Source organism: Parasteatoda tepidariorum, chromosome 1 (assembly GCF_982258835.1).
Source record: "Parasteatoda tepidariorum strain Cologne lab strain chromosome 1, Ptep-v5.0, whole genome shotgun sequence".
Lineage (NCBI taxonomy): Eukaryota > Metazoa > Arthropoda > Arachnida > Araneae > Theridiidae > Parasteatoda > Parasteatoda tepidariorum.
In genome coordinates this window covers 129,022,882-129,043,504 of record NC_141755.1, presented here as the reverse complement: position 1 = coordinate 129,043,504, position 20,623 = coordinate 129,022,882, and the positions used below count along the sequence as shown (strand labels likewise).

At 27.4% G+C, this 20,623-nt stretch overlaps 1 protein-coding gene across 14 annotated transcripts in view; it reads left to right on the top strand.

The window, feature by feature from the left end:
- The first annotated feature begins 265 nt into the window (after positions 1 to 265).
- LOC147816934 (disheveled-associated activator of morphogenesis 2-like) overlaps positions 266 to 20,623 on the top strand; it is a 77,425-nt gene continuing 57,067 nt past the window's right edge. For 5 of the 14 annotated variants that reach the window (XR_015429533.1, XR_015429546.1, XR_015429548.1 and 2 more), the window contains exons 1-5: positions 1,058 to 1,204; positions 2,196 to 2,295; positions 10,098 to 10,233; positions 12,996 to 13,074; positions 20,119 to 20,180. Coding sequence is in view for 1 of the 14 variants with exons in the window: in XM_087152619.1 (XP_087008745.1) it covers positions 8,337 to 8,344; positions 10,098 to 10,233; positions 11,951 to 11,989 (183 nt within the window). In the remaining 13 variants the exon portion in view is untranslated. Of the gene's footprint in view, positions 1,354 to 2,195; positions 2,296 to 2,324; positions 8,345 to 10,097; positions 10,234 to 11,950; positions 12,967 to 12,995; positions 20,181 to 20,623 lie in introns of those variants that run through there. The other 9 variants (XR_015429521.1, XR_015429535.1, XR_015429536.1 and 6 more) reach the window with 7 other exon arrangements.

The following is a 20,623-nucleotide window of genomic DNA, read 5'->3' as shown; positions in this document are numbered from 1 at the left end:
CTCTAAATTATTGAAAAGCTCATTTAAAAAATAATATAAAGCAAAATAAGCGGAAGAAAAAAAAAAGAAATTTTTTTGAAAAGTTGCTGACGCTGGGATTCGAACCTGTTACCCCTCACCCCAGCCGTCAGCTACTAGTCCGGTATCTTGACCACCATGCCACTCGAACCCGAAACGGCTGCCACAATTTTGCTTTAAATGTCCCTTCACGGTCAGCTTTGCAGTAGACCTTTGAGGGCCCCCCTGCACCTTCTAATTCACCTATAAAAATTTTCTTCGGCAAACATGTTTGGACCATAAGCCCCTACTTAGGGGCCGCGTGCGGAAATTATTGCTTGATATTAAAGGGAGTTAGACGACTTCGAAATTCGAATACCACCCCACCCTGCCATTTTATTTTATTTTTTATTTTTTTATTATTATTCCATTATGCGTTCTTTAACAAAGAAAGATGGTCCCGCTGTGGACTGATCGTTAAGACACGGTTCCCAGCAGATCACCGAAGTCAACATCACTGGCTACGGTCAGCGTGCGGGTGGGTGACCACTTGGATCAGTCTGCGTAGGGACCGAGGGTGTGCGGTATTTTTCCTCGTTAAACTGTGCTACCGTAAAGTGCTCGACTTCGCGCGCAGGTCGTCGGGCTACCGAAGCGGGGGTGCTGTCTCCTCCGCAGAGGATCAAAATTGTGATGGCATGTCTTCGGATCATCCTTGGGGATGCATGTAAACTCTCTTTACACACATAGTATCCCCAAGAGATTTTGAGAGCGCTGATTGGCTTTCTCGGGCTTCTGTTGAGTTTTTTTGTAGCTCCTCCTGAATAACATTTCTCCGTAGTTTGTTCCCAAAATGTAAATCAATCATAAATCAGTTCCAGTATATGCCTCCGGGATGTGCAGCTCTAGTGCGACGTAAATTAACAACAACAGCAATCTAATTTCTGCTCCTAGAATTATATTATTTATTTTAATTTCTGCTCTTTTCTTAAAGATGCTTTCCTAGTAAGCTATAAGCGTGAAAATATTTTCACACAATCCTTCGAAACTGGCTTAATGTAAACAATTTTTTTTATTTATTAGCATTTGAACATGGAACTCTAAACTCCATGCATTTGAATTGTTGATATTATTACGAAAAGAGAATTTTTAAATTAAAAAAATTCGACTAAAATAAAAAAAGTTATTTGAAACTACAAATTTTGGGGTGCACAACCTTTTTTAATACTTGCTCTGCATTTTGACTAGTGATAGGTTGCATGTTATAGTATTTTGTTATAGTAATTTTTATATAAATATTACGTCCAGAACCGATATTATCTGCAAAAATAGTATTTCAATTTTTGCTTTATTTAGGTCGATAGTTCACTTGTTATTATTGAGCTAGTTTTAGTTTAAAATTTATTATAAAAGCTCTCTTTTATTTTGAAGTTTTTTTTGGAGAAAAATTATTGAATTGTGTAGGATATTGTAAATGGCGTAAACCTATTTGGTGTAGTAAATATATCTTATATAGTTCTGTAACGAAGTAATGAAGAAATTTACTCATTAGTAAGAGTTAACAAAACTGAAATAATTCATTTGCTAGTTTAAAACAGTGCTTAACATTCAAGAAACCAGTTTATTTATTTTCTTGATAAATTTGTGTGTATTGTGTAATACTTAGCTTTGTTTATCTGAAATATTCTAATGTTTAAACATTACTTCTCAGAATTCCAATTGCTGTTTTTAATTGGAATATTATCTTTATTTCATTGTTTTGTAACGTTTGTATTAAGATATAAAATCTGTGATGCTCATTCTAGACCTTCAAAAGGGCAGGGCATTAGAAACTGTATAGAGCCCCTAAAAAAAGGGCACCCATCATAAAAAGAGCCTTATTTACAAATATTTGCTTGACTTTTAAGACACCCAAATTATACAAAGTTTTTAATTTTATCACTAAAAATTTTTTTCTTTGAGATAATTAGTTTAAATTAAAAAAAAATTATTCCCTAGTTAAATTGGTACATTCAATAAATTGGTTTTAAAGTGAACTTAATTATCAAAGTTTGAAGCTCATGAAAAAATATCTATGTGATTTGAAAGTTGGTGTGAAATTTACATTTTTGTAAAATCATCATATTGTTTTTCTTTTCATGTTAATAACTATGCTTATTCTTGCACTTAATTAAAAAAAAAATTTCTTTCTTATCTAGAACATCCTCGAAATTTATTTAGAAGCTGAAGATTGCAAACATAAAAGAATTGATGGACATTGGTAGTTAAAAATCTAAGAAGCTATCAGCTGATCTAATGGTAATTAAAAATTAACCTAAGCCAATAATTCTCTTTCTTGTGTGTTTCAAAATTTATAATTACTACTGAAACCAAACTTTAAGTTTATCAATTGATAAATCATGTCAATTGATCATGTGCCTGCAATATGAATTTTTAACATGTGCTGTCAGCACTGTAAAATGCATATTTATCAACTAGCTTAATTTAATAGAATATTATTATCCCATATCTGTTAAATATGCTACAGCAGATACGATGCTGTAAAATTTGTATTTCACCATTTGTATTGTAAACTAATGCTATCAAATTTGTATTGTAACATAAATATTTAATATGCATAAAATGAATATTTATCAACTAGCTTAAATAATTAAGTAATTTCAGGCTTGATCTGTGTACTGTAAAATTTCTATTCAAAATTAGTTACGTATAAGTTGTATTTTCCTACATTTAGATATTATATTATATTTTTTATTTCCAATGGCAGGCCAATTTAAAGAACAAAACGGATAAAATAACAAGAAAAACAAGGCAAAAAGAGTTAAAATATATTATATAATACTCTGGATATTTACCCAGGTAAATACTTAAAATTCATAAAAACCTGGGTATTTCTGAATTTTAATGAAAATTCTATGATCATGTTCTTTTGGGTGTTAAAAAATTATTTATATTTAAGGTACAATTAAGTTTTACTTAGATGGTCAGAAGTTCATTAGTTCTTAACTAAGAAGAAAAATTCCTTCATAAATTATTGAAATCATTGTATTTTAGTTTTTATTTGAAAGTGGCTATGGTTTAGTCATCCTGTAGTTCACAGTTTGATTCATAATTCCCAATATTTTTGGTTTCTCATCTTAGAAATATATTTTTAAAATGTAAAATATTTTTCAGATTTTAAGTAATTTATTTTAGAAAATTTATCATACAAAAATTTCTCTGCATATGAATACTATGCAATCTAACTCCGATCTATATTTAGTTGTAAAAAAAAACAAACAAACTGTTTCTTAAAAAACAGCTTGAAAGCTGTTTTCTATAACTCGAACAGAAAATTATTAGAAAATAAGCATTTAATGGTGCATTTTTTAAAAATAAAGTATTTAATTAAAAAATAACTTTAAAATCGCGTAAAAAAATCATTAATATTCCCTATTCGGAAAAAGAGATACTTATACAAATTTTACCATTGTGTAATTGTCATTTATTTTTCTTTAAAATGGAATATGAATAAATAGGCAGTGCTTTTAAGGGATGGTGGCTATTTTTACAGAACAGGTAAAGAGGGTGCATTTATAGAGATCAAAGGGTAGACAGGGCTTCTAAAGTCCTTTAAGGAAAACACTGCATAAATCCTACATACTGATATAAATACATACTAACATGAGATATAAATATATACGGATCACATGACACGGCCTAAAAAGTGCATCCCTAAAAAAGGCGTTAGACTTCCATAATTCTATAAACAAACATTGAAGAAAAACTTATCTTAAAAAACTAATTAAATTTTTAATATTGTCCATTGCACTGTATTTTTATTACAACTCATCAAAGAGTTTAATTTAAAGAAATATTTAATTAAAACTTAATGCTGTAAATTTAATTAAAAACTCATAACAATGTTAATAATCAATATTTTATATAAAACTGAAAATTAAATGAAAAGGAAACTTATGAAACATTACCTCGCTTGCCCAGACAGCAGTGTCAGATGCTTAAATATTTATTAGTCTAAATTTGTATTTTTTTCCCATTAAATCGCAATAAGTTTTAAACTTTTAGTTCTATTGACCTGTACAAATTAGAACAACACCTCCCCATCTAGAGAGCAAAGTTTTAAGTTTTGCACCACTCTGTAAATTTAAGATAGCTGCAAAAGCTCACTTTGAAATTAAAATATTGACATTTTGCTTTAAACTATATCTTCTGAAACAATTAACAGCTTTCCTCTAAATATTTTCCTGCTCACTTATTTTGATAGACTCTTTCTATAATTTTTTTCTTCAAATTCTAAGTAATAAAGGCTCATAGTTTTACTAGTTCCTTAGTTTTGTGATTAAAGGAGTAAATAAGATGTAAGTACTAATTTTTCCATACATAAAAGTTATTTTAAATTTGTTATTATATTTACATAAATGAATATCTTTGGGCTAAGTCTGTGTGCCAAATACGATGAAATTTGGCATAATAATTCAAAGCACTGAGACGATCATTGTCAGTGTTATAGCATTTTGTGATGAATTGTTCAAGCAGGATAGGCAAGCAACGAAATAGAATTTTCTGACTAGTTAAGCATTACCCATTATTTTGAATTTAACTTTTGACAGTTTGACTTTTCAACTTTTTTAAATATGACACCTGTTGGAATATTTGTACTTAAGGCATATGCAGAGTTCTCCCTAGAAATAAAAAAGGGCAGGGTGCTCTTAGACTGGAAAGGGCATTTCAGTCTTAAATGGGGCACTTTCAGTTCCAAAGGGGCACCTTCGGTTTCGAAATGCGCCTACTCAGCTATTTTATGAATTTCATTTTCAATAGTCTGAAATATTTAAAATTTTAATCCCAATATGACACAAAAGAGCTGGCATTTGCATATCTATGAAATTAATTAATTTCTTCATTAATTTAATCAATTGTTAATTTCTTTGATTAAACTAATTTATTTGAAAAAATGTAGTACTTAAAAATTTTAATTTTAGTATATTTTGTGACTAATATGAGCTTAGCTCATATTTAAAAAGAAAGAAAAAAAAATGTTAATCAAGACTTTCGCTAATCATGGATAATTTTCTGTCTATAGCAAGTTTCATTTTTTCACAAGCTTATTAAGATAAATAATGGGAGGCATTTCTGGATTCAATCAATAGAAAAAAATTAGGAACAGCATTATAAACAAAATATAGATATGCATGTGTGATTCAAGGTTTGGGTGTTAAAAGTATTCTTTCAAAAAAACAGACTGACACAGAGCTTTCAAAGAAAAATATCAATTTTATTGAGAAAAAGTACCGTATTTTTCGGCGAAAGCGCCGCTTCGTCGCAAGCGCCGCACATCGATAAAATTGAAATTTTTAAAAAAAAAAGTTATTGTAAGCGCCGCAATGGCGCTGAACCGAGCATATCAGCATCCTTTTAGAAGAGACCTTTAAATTATCATTTAGAATATCTGTATAATAAAAAATTAAATTTTTGTATGCATTTCATAAAGTAAAGTTTTAATTTCTTAATTATAATAAAAAATTTCTTTTTCGGCAAAAAAAAAAGAAAAGAAAACAACAAAACGATATAAAATGAAGTTGTTCTTACCAGTTGGCACCGCGCCAAAGAACAGAAGAACAGCAAAAAAATTATTTATATGTGCAGTAGCTACGCTGAACTGATTACAGAAATCAGTAAAACAATGTAATAAGAAAAGTAAAATAAAAATTTATTATATGAAAAATTTTAAAATAAAAAGATTTTAAAATTTATTACCGTTAACAATTTGAGGAAAAACTAATACATAATAACGAAACAGCTAATAATAACGAAATAACTAACAATAACAAGAATAATAAATAACTAAACAAGCCCCAAAAAAATTCTGAAGGAATGAGAGAAGAGGAAATAAGTTTCACTTTCACAATCTTAGGGGGTGGAATTTTAGTGGGTAGAATGCCCTCTCCTTCAATGGAAATAACCCAATGTGACTCAACCAGAAAGAGAAGAAAATGTTTAAAAGAGGGGTGTACCCCACCTCCTCCACGTGTCATTTCTACTGGAGCTGATTAGGAGAAATCAATCAGTTATATTTTAAAGGGGTTGGGGAAAAGAAAAGGGTATGGGACCCCTAATCCAGCATTCCAAAATTCAGCACTTAATCTGATCTAATTTTTTTTTCTTTTTTTTTTTAAGAAATTTATATTGATAAGATAAAAAAATTTAGCTATATTCTTTTTATTTGGAATTTTATTCTGTTGAAGTAACTTACTTTATTTTATCTTTTAAAAATAAAAAAGAAGCTTGAAAAAAAAAATCTGTGTCAAGGGAAACATCTGTTTCTTAAGCAGTTTAAAATAAATTGAGAAGTAAAAACATCTGCATTTCCAATGAACAAAATAAAGAAATGCAAGTTGGAAAAAACAGATCAATCAATCTTGACAGCTTGGCTTGTGCTTTACTGCTTGTGCTTTTTTCGCCCCCAAATCTCCCTCTGCTGTTTGACCATAAATTGGCCACACCCAGTTGACATTGAAACTACCATGTAGACAACAAAATGAATTCTATTCCTTTTGCGGTTTTTTATTCGATTTATTAATTTTTTATTTTGCCGCTTTTTATTAGTTATTAACTGCTAATTTGTTTTATTTTTTTTTTGGTAAATAGTGAGCTTGTTTTTTTTCTTGCTAATAGTTGTTTGCTTGTTTCTTTTTTTTTAACGTTATTAGTTTTTCGCTTGTTTTTTGTTGTTATTCATTGTTAGTTTCTTAGCATTAATTGTTACATTTTTTTTCTTTTTTTGTAGTTCCTTGTTAGCTTTTTTTTTTTTTTGCGAGGTAAGCGTCTTTTGTTAAAACAAAATGTTATCTAAAAGAAAAAACGAGAACTATGATCTCGCTCCAAAGAAGAAACGATTATTTCTTCTTCATAGGATTCCAAATATTTCTTCTTGATTATATTAGTAAGACAAAATAGTGGCTAACTCAAGAAAGATAAGAAGATAGAGTAATTTATAATAAGCTTTTGCAAACTGGCTAAGTAAAGAGTTCAAAACACGTTTATCATGTTAATCTCCGCCCCCTTCACGGAGATTATCTTATCGGCCGTTATCTGTCACAGAAAGCCAGCAATACCCCTTTTCCAAGAAAGAAAAATGACTTCTTTTTTGGAGGGGTGGGGAATAAGGGAAGAAAGCGAGAATGGCGGCAATTTTTCTAAAAGGGCGGATTGTTTATGATAAAAAGGGCAATGAGGGGCGCATCAGTTCGGGAAAGGGGCAGGCAGGGCGGGCCGCCCTTTGAAAAATGCTTAGGGAGAACACTGGCATATGAAAGATAATTTCTTTGATTTGTAGCTTACAGATCTATTTGTAAGAAAGAATAAGGAGTTTACTGCTAGTACATTGAATTTTTTTTTAATTGCTATAGAATAATCACTCCAAATAAATTTAATCATGACTAAAATTTTTGAGAATGATGGCCATCACTCAAACCTTATATGCTATTAGTTTATGTAAAAGTGAATATTAAATTTAGTTTATGATTTTTATTCTTCATAACATGAACTACTCATTCCACCAGGATATGTAAATGTTAAAATACTTGTCTGGATTTTAGTGATTTGATTGAAAACTATAAGTATAAAGTCTGTCTTCATGCTGAACAGTTTATAATAAAATCTGTTATGTACTTACAACAAACATCAACCCTATTTAGGAAATACAAAGCTTATTAAACATGAACTATTCCTAGTTATGTTAAATTCGAAAAGTGAAATTTCAATGCAAAAATTGAACATTTAAAAGTTTATTTACAAATACCTTACTATACAATAACAGAAGATAAACAAGGCAATGAAATTGATCTTGTTTATCTTCCATTAACTGTTTTTTCATATTTCTTAGTTTACATGAATTAAGTACATTCCATTTACCTCTATTTCATTTGGTATTTCTCCTATTGCAGGTTTTATTAAAAAAAAGAATTTAAAAAAAAGCATGTTTTTTTTTAATGCAAAATTTTAAATTAGATAACTTCTGGTACTTGTATCAGAAACATTACCAACCATATCATCGATTTAGTTACACTTGAAATTCATGTTTAAGAAAGCATTTTTAAAAATGCTTGACACATCTCTATTGGAATCACCCTACACTTTTTGAAGTAAGTTTTGAAACAAATGTTTTTATTTTATTCACAAAATTTACATTATAGTTAATTTTTTAAGTATTTATTTCTATGCTTCAGTTAACAGAATAAAAATTTTACTATGGTATGTTTCAGTAATTGTTTCCACGTGAAGAGGATGAAATAATATCCCGTGCAAAACTTTTAGACAACTTAAAAACTGCATTAAGGATGCAACTGTTGGTAAAAAATAAAATCCTTTTTGCACAAGTATTGTAGTGATATGTAATGGCCCAGAAGCAGAAAGTGCCTAAAACTGTGACGTACAGCACAGAACAAATGAAGTCCTGCAGAACAATTTGTATCTTGAATACTTCTGTGACCATTTTTATCAAGAGAGCTTCTAAAGCAAGCCGTAGAAGAATTAAATTCAAAGATTTCAAATTTCATAAAGATTATGAATTTTTATATTTTCTATTCCCATTTCAGAAACAATTTGCGAATCGTGGGGATCCACAATTGACAGAATTGTTTCTAAAAGACCAATATAATACCATTAGTAAAATATAATAAGTATTTTAATGATTAACTAGAGCATCTTCAATAAATCCCAAAAGGGTGTTAGACCTCTTTAGTAATTTTGTTCTAATTTTGAAAATTTATGGGTTGTAGCACATTCTTAAATTGCTCCAACGTGGATTTAAATTCATTTCATTACATTTTTTATTCTTATGATTTATAATTTGTTCCCAAATGAAATTGTTTTTTGTGAATACAATAAATACATAGTAAAAGCTTGATTAGCCAGAATGTGTGTGAATTCTGAAAATTATGATTACTTGAGATAAATTAAGGTAAGTAAGGCAAAGTCCATGTAATTAATATGAAGCAAGTTGTTTTGCAATCACCATCCTTAATAAATTTGTACATATAGAATTCTTATAAGAAATTAATTGAAAAATAGAGGTTGAGATGGGTTAGGCTTTTGTGGTTGGAAAGTAATAGTATTTAGTTCGGAGAAAGGAAGATTGTAATCAAAACCTGACAAATTATTAACAAAGAATGCAAGATTAAAGACGTAACTTGTTGAGTTAACAGAGAATTTATAAGAAGAATGGAATTTGAAAAATAATTTTTCAAATTTCATCAAACAATGAAACTACTTGTATTTTTTTTATTTTTATCCTGCCTTCATCAACTGTTATTCATCAGATTTTTTTATAGCATTTATCAAGAATTCCAAAAATATGAATTATGAAGGATCATTAGATAATACTGTTTTCAACTACCTTTTAATTGTTCAAACTTTCATTAATTTAATTTTTTTCTTTCAATATTCACTATTGTAATATTCTTTTATAATCTCATAATAATGGTAATACAATCTGATAATAATGCTAATATAATCTGATAATGATTTATGTTTATTAAATTGCTTAGAAAAACTAATTTTTTTCTAAATTATCATTTAGTTTTAAAGATAATTTTATTTGCAGCTTTGTGATGAGGTTTTTAGAACAAAATGGATTGTCTGGATTATTGATTATTAACAAAGAATGCAAGATTAAAGACATAACTTGTTGAGTTAACAGAGAATTTATAAGAAGAATGGAATTTGAAAAAGAATTTTTCAAATTTCATCAAACAATGAAACTACTTGTATTTTTTTTTAATTTTTATCCTGCCTTCATCAACTGTTATTCATCAGATTTTTTTATAGCATTTATCAAGAATTCCAAAAATATGAATTATGAAGGATCATTAGATAATACTGTTTTCAACTACCTTTTAATTGTTCAAACTTTCATTAATTTAATTTTTTTCTTTCAATATTCACTATTGTAATATTCTTTTATAATCTCATAATAATGGTAATACAATCTGATAATAATGCTAATATAATCTGATAATGATTTATGTTTATTAAATTGCTTAGAAAAACTAATTTTTTTCTAAATTATCATTTAGTTTTAAAGATAATTTTATTTGCAGCTTTGTGATGAGGTTTTTAGAACAAAATGGATTGTCTGGATTATTGAACTTCTTACTCAGTATGGATTACAATACAGCAGAAAGTCTTATTCACACCTCACTAATAGGGCGAGTGAAAGCACTCATGAATAATTCCGTAAGTATATTGTGTATTTTAACATTTCAAGAAAGTTGAATAAAAAGTTCAACTGCTGAAGAGACTGGAGCATATTTTTTAATACCAATCAAAAGTATAAATAAATCTATAATATTTTACAAACAAATCATCTTTTCATGAAATGTTTCACGGAGCTTTTTGAGTAGGCATGTGGAAAAATCTTATAACTTATTGACTAGAGTTTAGTCCTCTAAAGTGTTAATTATTTTGGAAATAGTCATTGTTAATAAAGGTACATAAATATTAAGGCAGAAATACTTTTTTTCCACAAAAAATATATAATTTTGAAAGTATTGGATTAGTACAGATAAATAAATTTTCTTCTATTGCAATGAAAGCAAAAAAAAAAAAAAAAAATTTATGTTTGCAAGTGATTGTATTATTTGATAATTTTAACAAGCTCTTAGTAATTAAAACATGTTAAAAATTAAAAAAGTTTTCACCATATAATAATTGATTTAAACAATCTATATGTAATTTATAGAAAAATTCAGAAATTGAATAAAAAAATTTTTTTTTGTCTGAAAAGACTAAAAAAAGCAACTATTTTCAGAAAAAGGAGACTATGAGAAGACTTTTCTGTACTCCTAGCAATGTTTTTAGCATAATTGGGTTGAAAACCTGCAGCCCCCAAATTCTTCTGAAGACACTGAGTTTCTTTTCTTAGGAAATGTAAAATAAAAATAATAAAATTAAAAAAAATTAAATAAATAATTAAAAAATAAAAAGTTTTCCATTGCAAATTTGAGTCATCACTTTTTAATGCGTTCAATTTGCATAGATTCTAAGTCTATTTCATTTCTCGATTGCCTTTTGAACGGTTATTGCTGAGAAATTCTGCATGATTTGAAAGATCCCAATTTTTAATACAGTGCATGAATTTTGAATTTGAGTAATCACTTTTCACAATATATATATATATATATGAAATTTCTTAGAAAAAGTGTGTGTGTTTTTTTTAATGAAAAAGTTTTTTTTGAATGAATTCTAGTAATTAAAAGTATTTAATTTTCTGCAAATATGCAAATTTTTTTATATAAAAATTTAGTGCTAGAACACTAACGTTGACATAAAAATTATCGTATTTGCCACCAACTTGACTAAATGTATCATGGTATATGACAATTAAGCCATTTAATAAAATTTTAGTCTTATTTTTGCTGAATTTTTGTTCTTATTTAGGCAACTATTTTCATGTTTTAGGCTACTAAAAGCAACTATTTTGTTCATTTTTTTCTGTGGCAACCCTGTTTTAATCATTTAGGAAGGAAAATACTAAGTATTACAGTTTCTATTTAATAATTTTGATGCATATCTCTGTTGGCACCTTGAAGCCTACCCAGCTTAAAATTGAAGAGTTCCAGATTGTCTAGGAGGTGAATGCATGCGCAATGCTGTCCAAATTGCCTCATCATGCTATCGATCACAAAATTTTCGATTCTTAACAATCATCATCGCCTTCTTCACGACCAATGTCAGTGGAAAATGTTTTTTAATTTCTTATCTTTCTATTAAGTTGCTATTGTGTGTGATTTAAGTTACCAAAAAATCTAATTTTTAAGATGGAATTTATCATCTCCCCGAATTTCATGGTGTTCCGAATGTCTGAATTTCTAACAACATCCCCGCTCACATATTTGATTAAAATATAAAATGTTTTTATCCGTGTTCTTTAAAAATTATGGTGTTCTTTCAGAAAATGAAAGAAAAAAACTTTTCTAGAGGGATCTTTTAAACTTCTGATTGCAGAACTTTTGTTATTATTTTTTATTCCGAAACGAGAGCAGAAAAATTTGGAGTATTTCTTTCCTTTCCAATGAACAAGAAAAGTATCTGCAGAAAAAAAGAAAAAAAAAATTTGCTTTTGGATTTTTTTGCAGTTATTATATTGCTTCAACTCTTTCTTTACTATTTTTTTTAATTTCAAATTCTATAAATATTAAGATCCTGAGTGTAACAGTTTTATTTTTGTACTATAATTTTAAATTTTTGAAAAAATGTCTTTGTGATTTTGTTTTTAAAAGAAACAGCTACTAATAGCTATGTAACTATGTCAAATATTTTCACTGTACACTTATTGATTAATGTTGATTTTAAAGTATTAAGAGTACCATGTTTTTAGAAAAAACAATTATTTTAATAATTTTGACTATTTTTTTATAACTGATATATATTGTAAATCATCATGTATATAATAAAAGTATTGTGCATGATTTAATATCTAATAAAATTTACCCAATGACAAAAAAGAACTTGCCACAGGTTTTTGACAGTTTATAATGCTCTTTAACATGTTTTTGACCTCAAAAATCAGACCCTGTTTCATTTGTTAATATTTCCCAGATTAGAAAGTTACTTTTACATCTTATGTTACCTTTACATTTTTATTCATTACCCATTACCCATTAATTATGATAATGCTTTATATCACAACGGGAAATAAATATATCTTATATATCTTAACTAAAATATTTATTGAAAGTAAATTAGTTTGAAATTTACTGTTTTCCTCTTATGTCCTTCATAAATGTGCTCTTCAAATTACTTTCACTGACTAGTGTAGTTATTGTTAATGCTATTATCTTTAATTACTGTGAATTAAATTTTTATTAGTTCTTTTATTATCCTAGTAATCTAATTTTAAGGACCTTTTGTTTTAAATAAGTTGCTTAATAATACAGTCAAAGTTTAATTAGGCCTTAGTTTTGCTGAAATTGAAACATTCTTTTATTTTGTTTTAGCTGATGCAACAGAAGAAAAAGATATGAAACTCCTAAGAATGAGTTTGTGAAAATATCTGAATGCTCTATATTCAAAAAAGTAATATTGATTAAAATTGCATTGCTTGCATAATGACCGTATTTTATCATTATTCATTTAAATGAGAAAATTTGTGAATCATATTTTTATTCATGAATTGATCCTTTTTGTTTGTGGTTTCATTGCTATGTTAATTTTTTCAGTCAAAATTTTCAGTCTTGAATTAGATGGATACTTATTATTTTGAAACTAAGATTTTTCCTTTTCTAATTGTTACAATTGCTGTAAATATTTTGGGTTCTTCTTTATTTATTAATAAGCATGTTATAGCTGAATAATTAAGGAAGAGTTGAGCCAGTCCCACTTTTACTTGAAGAAACTGTTGATGTCAGAATAATCTAAGGCCTGATCAGGTGCTAGCAATTAAAATAAACCCTTTTATTTCACTTTCTATTTTTTTCAGTCTTTGCTCGAAAAAGCCACCAATACAATGAAGTGAAATGGTGGTATTTTTCAGTAAACTTGTTTTGTTCTGAAATTTATTCCCTTGTGCCATTTTTACTTGCAACTTTCTTTTTTCCTGTTTGGAAATTGAACATAGAAAAAAACTTAATTGTTGTGGAATTGCATTGATTATGTGATTGAATTTTTAATTCTTACATTTCTAATAGGATTATTGGAAAGTTTTTAAATTTATTTGAAATTGTTCCTTAAAGAAATGTGCATTTATCTTAGGCCTGGCTTTCAAATAAAATCCTAGATTGGTGTTTGAGGTTTTTGTTTCTTTCTTGTTTTTGGTTTCTTTTATTTCTTTTAAAAGTAAATAATCATTTTGTAATATTGCTGTTTTTGTGGTTGTGTGTTTAATTTTTTAAAATAAATATTTAATGCCTTTTGTTCAAGGTTAAGAGGGTGAGATATACCGCAGAATGATTAAAGAAATTGTATCAACAGGCTTGTAGGGAGAATACACCAATCGAGAGTTTTTAGGAAAAGTTTAATCTGATACAATGTATTTAAAATATAAGGTTTCAGTATTACACTTAAATTATTCCGCAGGAAGGCAAAAAGCCGTTAAATTTTTCTCATATTGCTATGGAATGAAAAATAAAATATGTAAATTGATGCTCTTGAGTTATTTGCAAATAACAGAATTTCTATTTTAAATGGGTAATAATTTTTAAATCCTCGAATCAATTTTAAAATCACTTAATTTAAGGTTTTGTAAAACAATTTATCTATGAAAGTAACTAGTTAAATTGACTTCTCTCTAATTGTTGATGGAATTATGTAAAAAAAAGTTATAAATTTTTTTTTCCTACCAAAAATGTTATTTACAAACATAATTCAAACTTCTGTATTTTAGGAAGGTTGTTCATAATTTCTTTATATTTTGTAAGTCTTTTATTGTTTCTGAATGAAGATAGTTGTTTTGAAACTATAAAATAAATAGTTTATGATGATAGATATGTTTATGAGAATGAAGTGTTTGCATCTTTAAACTTATTAATAAAGTAAAACAAGTTTCTTAAGGAAAATGTTTGCTAACAAAAAGCAGTATTGCCATTTTGCTTGACTAACATATTCAGCTTTTAGTATTTACCACAGGTATTATATACAGTCGTTTAAGTTATGAGTTTCAGTTCTGTTGCTGTTATTTTATATCCATTTCTTTTACTTAAAATGAAGTTGGTATCATTTCCTTAGTACTAAATTTACATTTATTTTTACCAATTCTTATAAGATAAACATAAAAATATACCAAGCAAAAGCTCTAGTTTTTTTTTAAATAAAGAGTGGGGTAAAAACACTTTGTTTCTTTCTTTTTTTTTAAAAAAATAACTATTAATTTATATCATAATTTATAAACAGAATTGTGAGTAACATGGTTTTGCCACAATTTAAATTGTTAGTTGCATTTGATTCACTATCTTTTCTTAACCATTAGTGTTGAATTATTGTTTTAGGATTTTGAAATATAATCTTATTTGTGGTTCATGAGCATTGGAAAGTAGATGAAAGAGTTTTTTTGTCTTAAGTAATTACAAACTCTTTTGACTATTTCTGTTAAAAGAATGATATTGAATGTTTGAAAAACATATTGATACTAGCTAAATTAGAATAAAACATTTAAAAGCACACCAAAGGCTTAAAGCATTGATTTATTTTTACAATCTAAAACTACCAATATAATAAATATATTACATTGCACCCATGTTCATAAATTACTAATTAAAAAGAAGGATACTGTTTTACTGGTATGCAAATATTTTGCTTCTTCTACAGTCATATATTTTGTAAGTAGATATGACATAACATGGTTGCTATTATGAATTTGTTCAACTTTTTTTCTTAATGGATAAAATTATTTTTCAAACGGTATTTTTGTAGTTCTTAAAACTTAATGAGAACAATATTTGATTATCACTATATTAATAAAAGAATTATTTGTTCAGAACAATAAGTGAATATTTATATTTCATTTCAGGGTTTTATTTTCAGAAAGTTTTTCTTTCGATTTAACTTTTAATTTTTTTAAGAGATATTTAAGTCATAAGTTCCGAAAAGTCAAAAGTTCATCAATCAAAGTTTTTTTTTTTTTGTTTCTTCTAAATATTCTTTCATATTTTCTGTTTATGGTTATGGTTTGATTTGTTTAGGTAATGTTCTCTGGCATCATTCTAGAACCTCTAACTCAAAACCTTTAATAATAATAAAACATTCCTTATTTTATTAAAAAAATATGCATCACAAAAAAGTTTCTGTTTTATTATAAATTTAAATTTATGTCAAGGTGTTGGTCTTAGTTGTTAAATTTGCAAATCCGTGTTATTGATTCTCAGTTCACAAAATATTTTAAGAGTAGAAGAAAGCATTCTACTTTTAGTAGGATATTAGTATATCTTCAAACCTTTATACATTTTTGCTTTAGAATCTGTTTTTTCAAATCAAGTCTATTATTTGTTGGCATTTCTTTCTTTTAAAAAATGAAGGTGCTGACAGTAACTTATTTAGAATATGATGTTCTGACTTAGGGTTGCACAACCTATGGCCTCTAACTGTTGATGTGTAGTCCGTTCCCCTCCCCCACATTTCATGGTGTTCTGAATATCTGAATTTGTAAAAGAATTTCCACTCACAGTCATGTTTTATTAAAATATAAAATGTTTTAATCATGTTCTTTAAAAATTATGGTGTTCTTTCAAAAAATTAAGGAAAAAACATCATTTCTGGAGTAAATTATCTTTTAAACTTCTGTGATTTCAGAATTTTTATTATTATTTATTTTTTTTATTTTGTCAATTTAAAATTCTAGTTGAATCTAGCCAGTCATTAGCGAATTTTTTTTAATTCCGAAATTAGAATGGAAAAAAAGGTTTACAATAAAAAAGACACACATTACATTGTTACATTGTAAAGAGGTTTACAATAAAAGGTGTAATATGTAAACATTTTAATGGGACATTTTAAAAGAAGAAAATACAAAAATTGAAGAGATGCTAAAGTTAAATTTCGGATATTGATGAATAAGCAATAGAAAAAGCTATATTAAGCATTTACAAATCTTGTTTTTACAAAGACTATACAGGACCTTTCAGATGAAACTTTATACAAGATTCTTTTCTACAGTGATGTAATTTTTTTTCGTTTACCATAATGTAGATGTTTTTCAGTTAAAATTTAAACATTAAGTCAATCAAATAATTTTTTTGCTATGATCATTATTTTACTGTTATATTATTTTAAACATAATGCGAATAAAAATTTTGGTACTTGTCTTAAATTTCAGCCAAATAATTTAAATTTAAAGTAATAAACACAATTCTGATAATATAAATATTGTTAAAATATTGTTTATTGTCAGTGCTAAAACGAAATTGCTTCTAATATCATATCCTTTCATTTTGATGCAATTAAACGAATACAAAACATTTTGTAACAAATCTATTATTGCAATAAATAGTGACCTTTATCATCGTATGTAAGAGAAGAAAAAAATTCAAGGAACAAATTAATAAAGGAGGAAAATATCAAAACGAAATTTTGAGAAAAATGAATCTTAGAGCACATTATTATTAGTACAAAAGTCATGTCATTTATTAAATATAAAAGAAAATTCTTGTTTTGTATCACACTAAAGATAAAAATCCATAAATTCTTGATAAATTAAAAGTAACCAAATTTTAAATACATTCAACAGTTTCGTAAGGAGGAACCTAAGTACTATGAAATTTTTTCAACATATGTTTCATCAATGCTCATATATCTACCAACCCACTTTTTCTATTATTCTAAAGATTTATTGCAAAGTTGCAGAATAAATACTTGACCTTATTTCTTTCTGAATTTTTAAATTCTTATTTGAGTTAATAATAAATAAGAATAAAAAAAAGTCCTGATTAACATTACAGCTATTTTGCTAAACAACTATTTAATTTGAAAACTAATCATACTAAGAAATAAACCTCATCTAATTATAAATGCAATATGATCTTACCATTATCTTTTAACATAAACATCTCTATAATCTTTTGGTAAAACACAATTAAAAAAAATATTTGTTATTAAATATGTTTTTAAATGCTTAAAATTTTTTTATTACTTTTGTTGTTAAGAAAAATTTTTTCTTTTAATTAAAAAAATTCTTGTCTCTTTAATATATCTTTCCATAAATTTACCACCATTTAGAGTTTATTCTTTCAATTGGAATTCTTTGTTTATATTTTTAGCTTTCTATTTGTTAGATTCTAAAATCTTAAACAATTAGGAAGATTAAATTTAATTTAGAAACCTTAGATATTCTTATTTTGAAATCTGAAATTACTTGTGGGGTAAGTTTTTCTCTTTGCATGATGTCTTTGAAACATTCATTTTAAATTCATGTAGTGTTCACATTATAATTTGTTTTTGTAATTTTTTTGTACCATTTCATTAGTTTTTAAAGCAAAGGAAAGAACACTAAAGTTGCAAAAAGGATCACAGTTTTGCTTGAAAATATAGATTTACTATGATTTGAGGCATTGAATAATTTCTTTTTAACTAAATTTTTCAAGCTAGATAAATGATATTTGTTTACATTTTAGCCAATTTTAAAGAGTTAATTGCTTTAATCATTTCTTTAAATTTTAAGATAAATACACTTGTGTTTTCAAAAATAAGAGAATTTTCATATTTGGTAGCCTATCTCCATTATGACAGACCAGATTTTAATACACTATTAAGTTGATATCTGGCTGGAAATTTGATTCAACAAATATCCCCTCTTTTTAAAGTTTAAACTAGGTAAGCTTGATGGCTGCCCAAGTCCCATTAAAATGAAATCGCCACCCGATTACATTCTGTAAAGGTTAACATTGAACTTTAAGGCATCAAATTCCTGGTTCTTTTCTTATATAATTATGAATTATACAAACCAGGCACTCACTATCTACCTACCAACTAAAAAAATTCAACTGCTATAGCAGAGGAAGTTTGATAATCTTGGCAGGCATTATACTAAGTAATTATAAATCTTTCTATGTTCTTTAGAGCGGCAAATTAGCTAGTGTGCAGCATATGAGTAAAATCTAAAAGCTCTATGATTGCTTTGATCAACAATAGACACTCACTTAGAGCTGTTTGCTCTCACAATTTTCTCGAAATTGAAGATATTCGCCAGATGAATTGGCCACTCAGATCTTGGAATTGGCCATTCGAGCACATTAAAGCAGTCTAATAAAATCGCTCAGCAAATTCCTCGACATTTGTCCAGATACTGGAAGATTGCGGCTTCTTTGAATGCTGAACCACTTTAGTAATGCTTCTTCAGCATCCTTGGGATCTGCTTTTCTCAACTTTTTTCTGCCATTTAATTCCTTTTCATGAGCAGAAATTGTTAATTGCCTATTTTTCCATATGTTACAAAGTGTAGATTTGGATAGTTTATATTCCCTGCAAATATCAGCTTGATTACATCCATTTTCAATTTTCCTGATTATGCCCATTTTATAATCAATGAAGAACATTTTACGTTTACTGTTCACCATAGTTAAATTTGAGACACTTGTTTGCAGGCTTTTTTTAACTGAACTGAGAGCAAAATGGAGTTGAAATGAGGGTCTTATCAACACATATTAGTGTCCAACCCTTTGACCAATAATGAATAATTACTCTTTCCCTCTGACAGAAAATGCATATTGATCCCACTGACACCTTACAGGTGCATCATCTGCCTGGGTAGGAAACATCTACTTGATTTGTTTAGGGATGGGAAAGTAAGATAAAAGAAGCAAACAAGAAAAAAATGCTTACTGCTACCTTCCCCTCTACAGATGGCTTTAAAAATCGGTATATGTATTTATTTTGAAGTAGAAATTTTAAAATTATTACAAAAAATGAAGAAAAAAATCAGTCGAAGACAGAAAAAGTTTATTTTATCCAACTTAATCACTTTTTTGGTTCACTATATCCACAAAAAACGGGTATAGCAGGGCACGGAGCCGAATATTTTGTTCACTATATCCGGGAGTTCACTATAAACCGTGTTCACTATAGCGGGGTTTGACTGTATTATATCATCTTATCCAAAACGAATTTCATTACAATTTACCAGTTCATTAAGTTCCAGAGATTAATAACCAAATCTGTAAAGTTCTCCAAATTTTTAACAGCGTAGATTTTGACTTTGTCATGATTGCAGCTGAATCTGGCATTTCTTTTAAATAAGCAATTTTTTGTTAATGTATTTCATCAGGTCTCTAACGAATGCACAAAGCTAATGCATTAATAACTTTTGATCTAATGATTGAATTTTCACGCAGAAGACAGAGTTAAAAATAGCAAATTTTTTCAGTGCCAGAATGTAAAGTACACTTTTCGATAATAACAAATAGAACTCTTTCGAAACTTTTGTTTCCAACTGATTGGTTTAAAATCATATTCAAATTAAAGTAAACTTTTTATTTAATTAATTCATTTATTAATTATTTAAGATTTAATCTGTAGTCTTCTTTGCGTTCGAAAGTTTTTTTCATGTAATTAGCAAAAGAAATAGTATTAAGGAAGAAATATTCCCCCAAAATTTGTGAAACCTTTAAATAATTAAAATAATTTTTTCTTTTACAGTTTAAAGACGTTTTAAAAATTGAAGGAGATATTCATCATGTTCGACTGGCAGTAAAAGTCAAGTGCGTACTACTCATATATTTTATTTTAATCTGTGCAAAATTTCTTAATTTTATTAATTGAAGATGCTTTCTTTTAATTTTAAATTCTTTAAAACCTTTGTGTTTTCTTTAAGAGTTAAGTTAATATGAGTTTCCAAATTATATGTAATTTAATTTGTATGTCAAAATGTATTTTCCTATTGCTTATTTCATTCAAAATTAATGACTTTAAAGGGAGAGTAAGAACATAATTATTTGATATAATAATTCTAACATTTCTAATGGTTTTTTTGATAAATAAAATTAGATATTTCAAGATAATCACTCTGCAGAATTCCTGTCATAACAAGAAAATTAATCTACTAATTGACTAACTATTCTCTTGAAAAGCAGACATACCATATTTCTGTCCTTGTACTGGAAACTGTAACTTCAAGGTGTGCTCTATTAAAATATGTTGATTT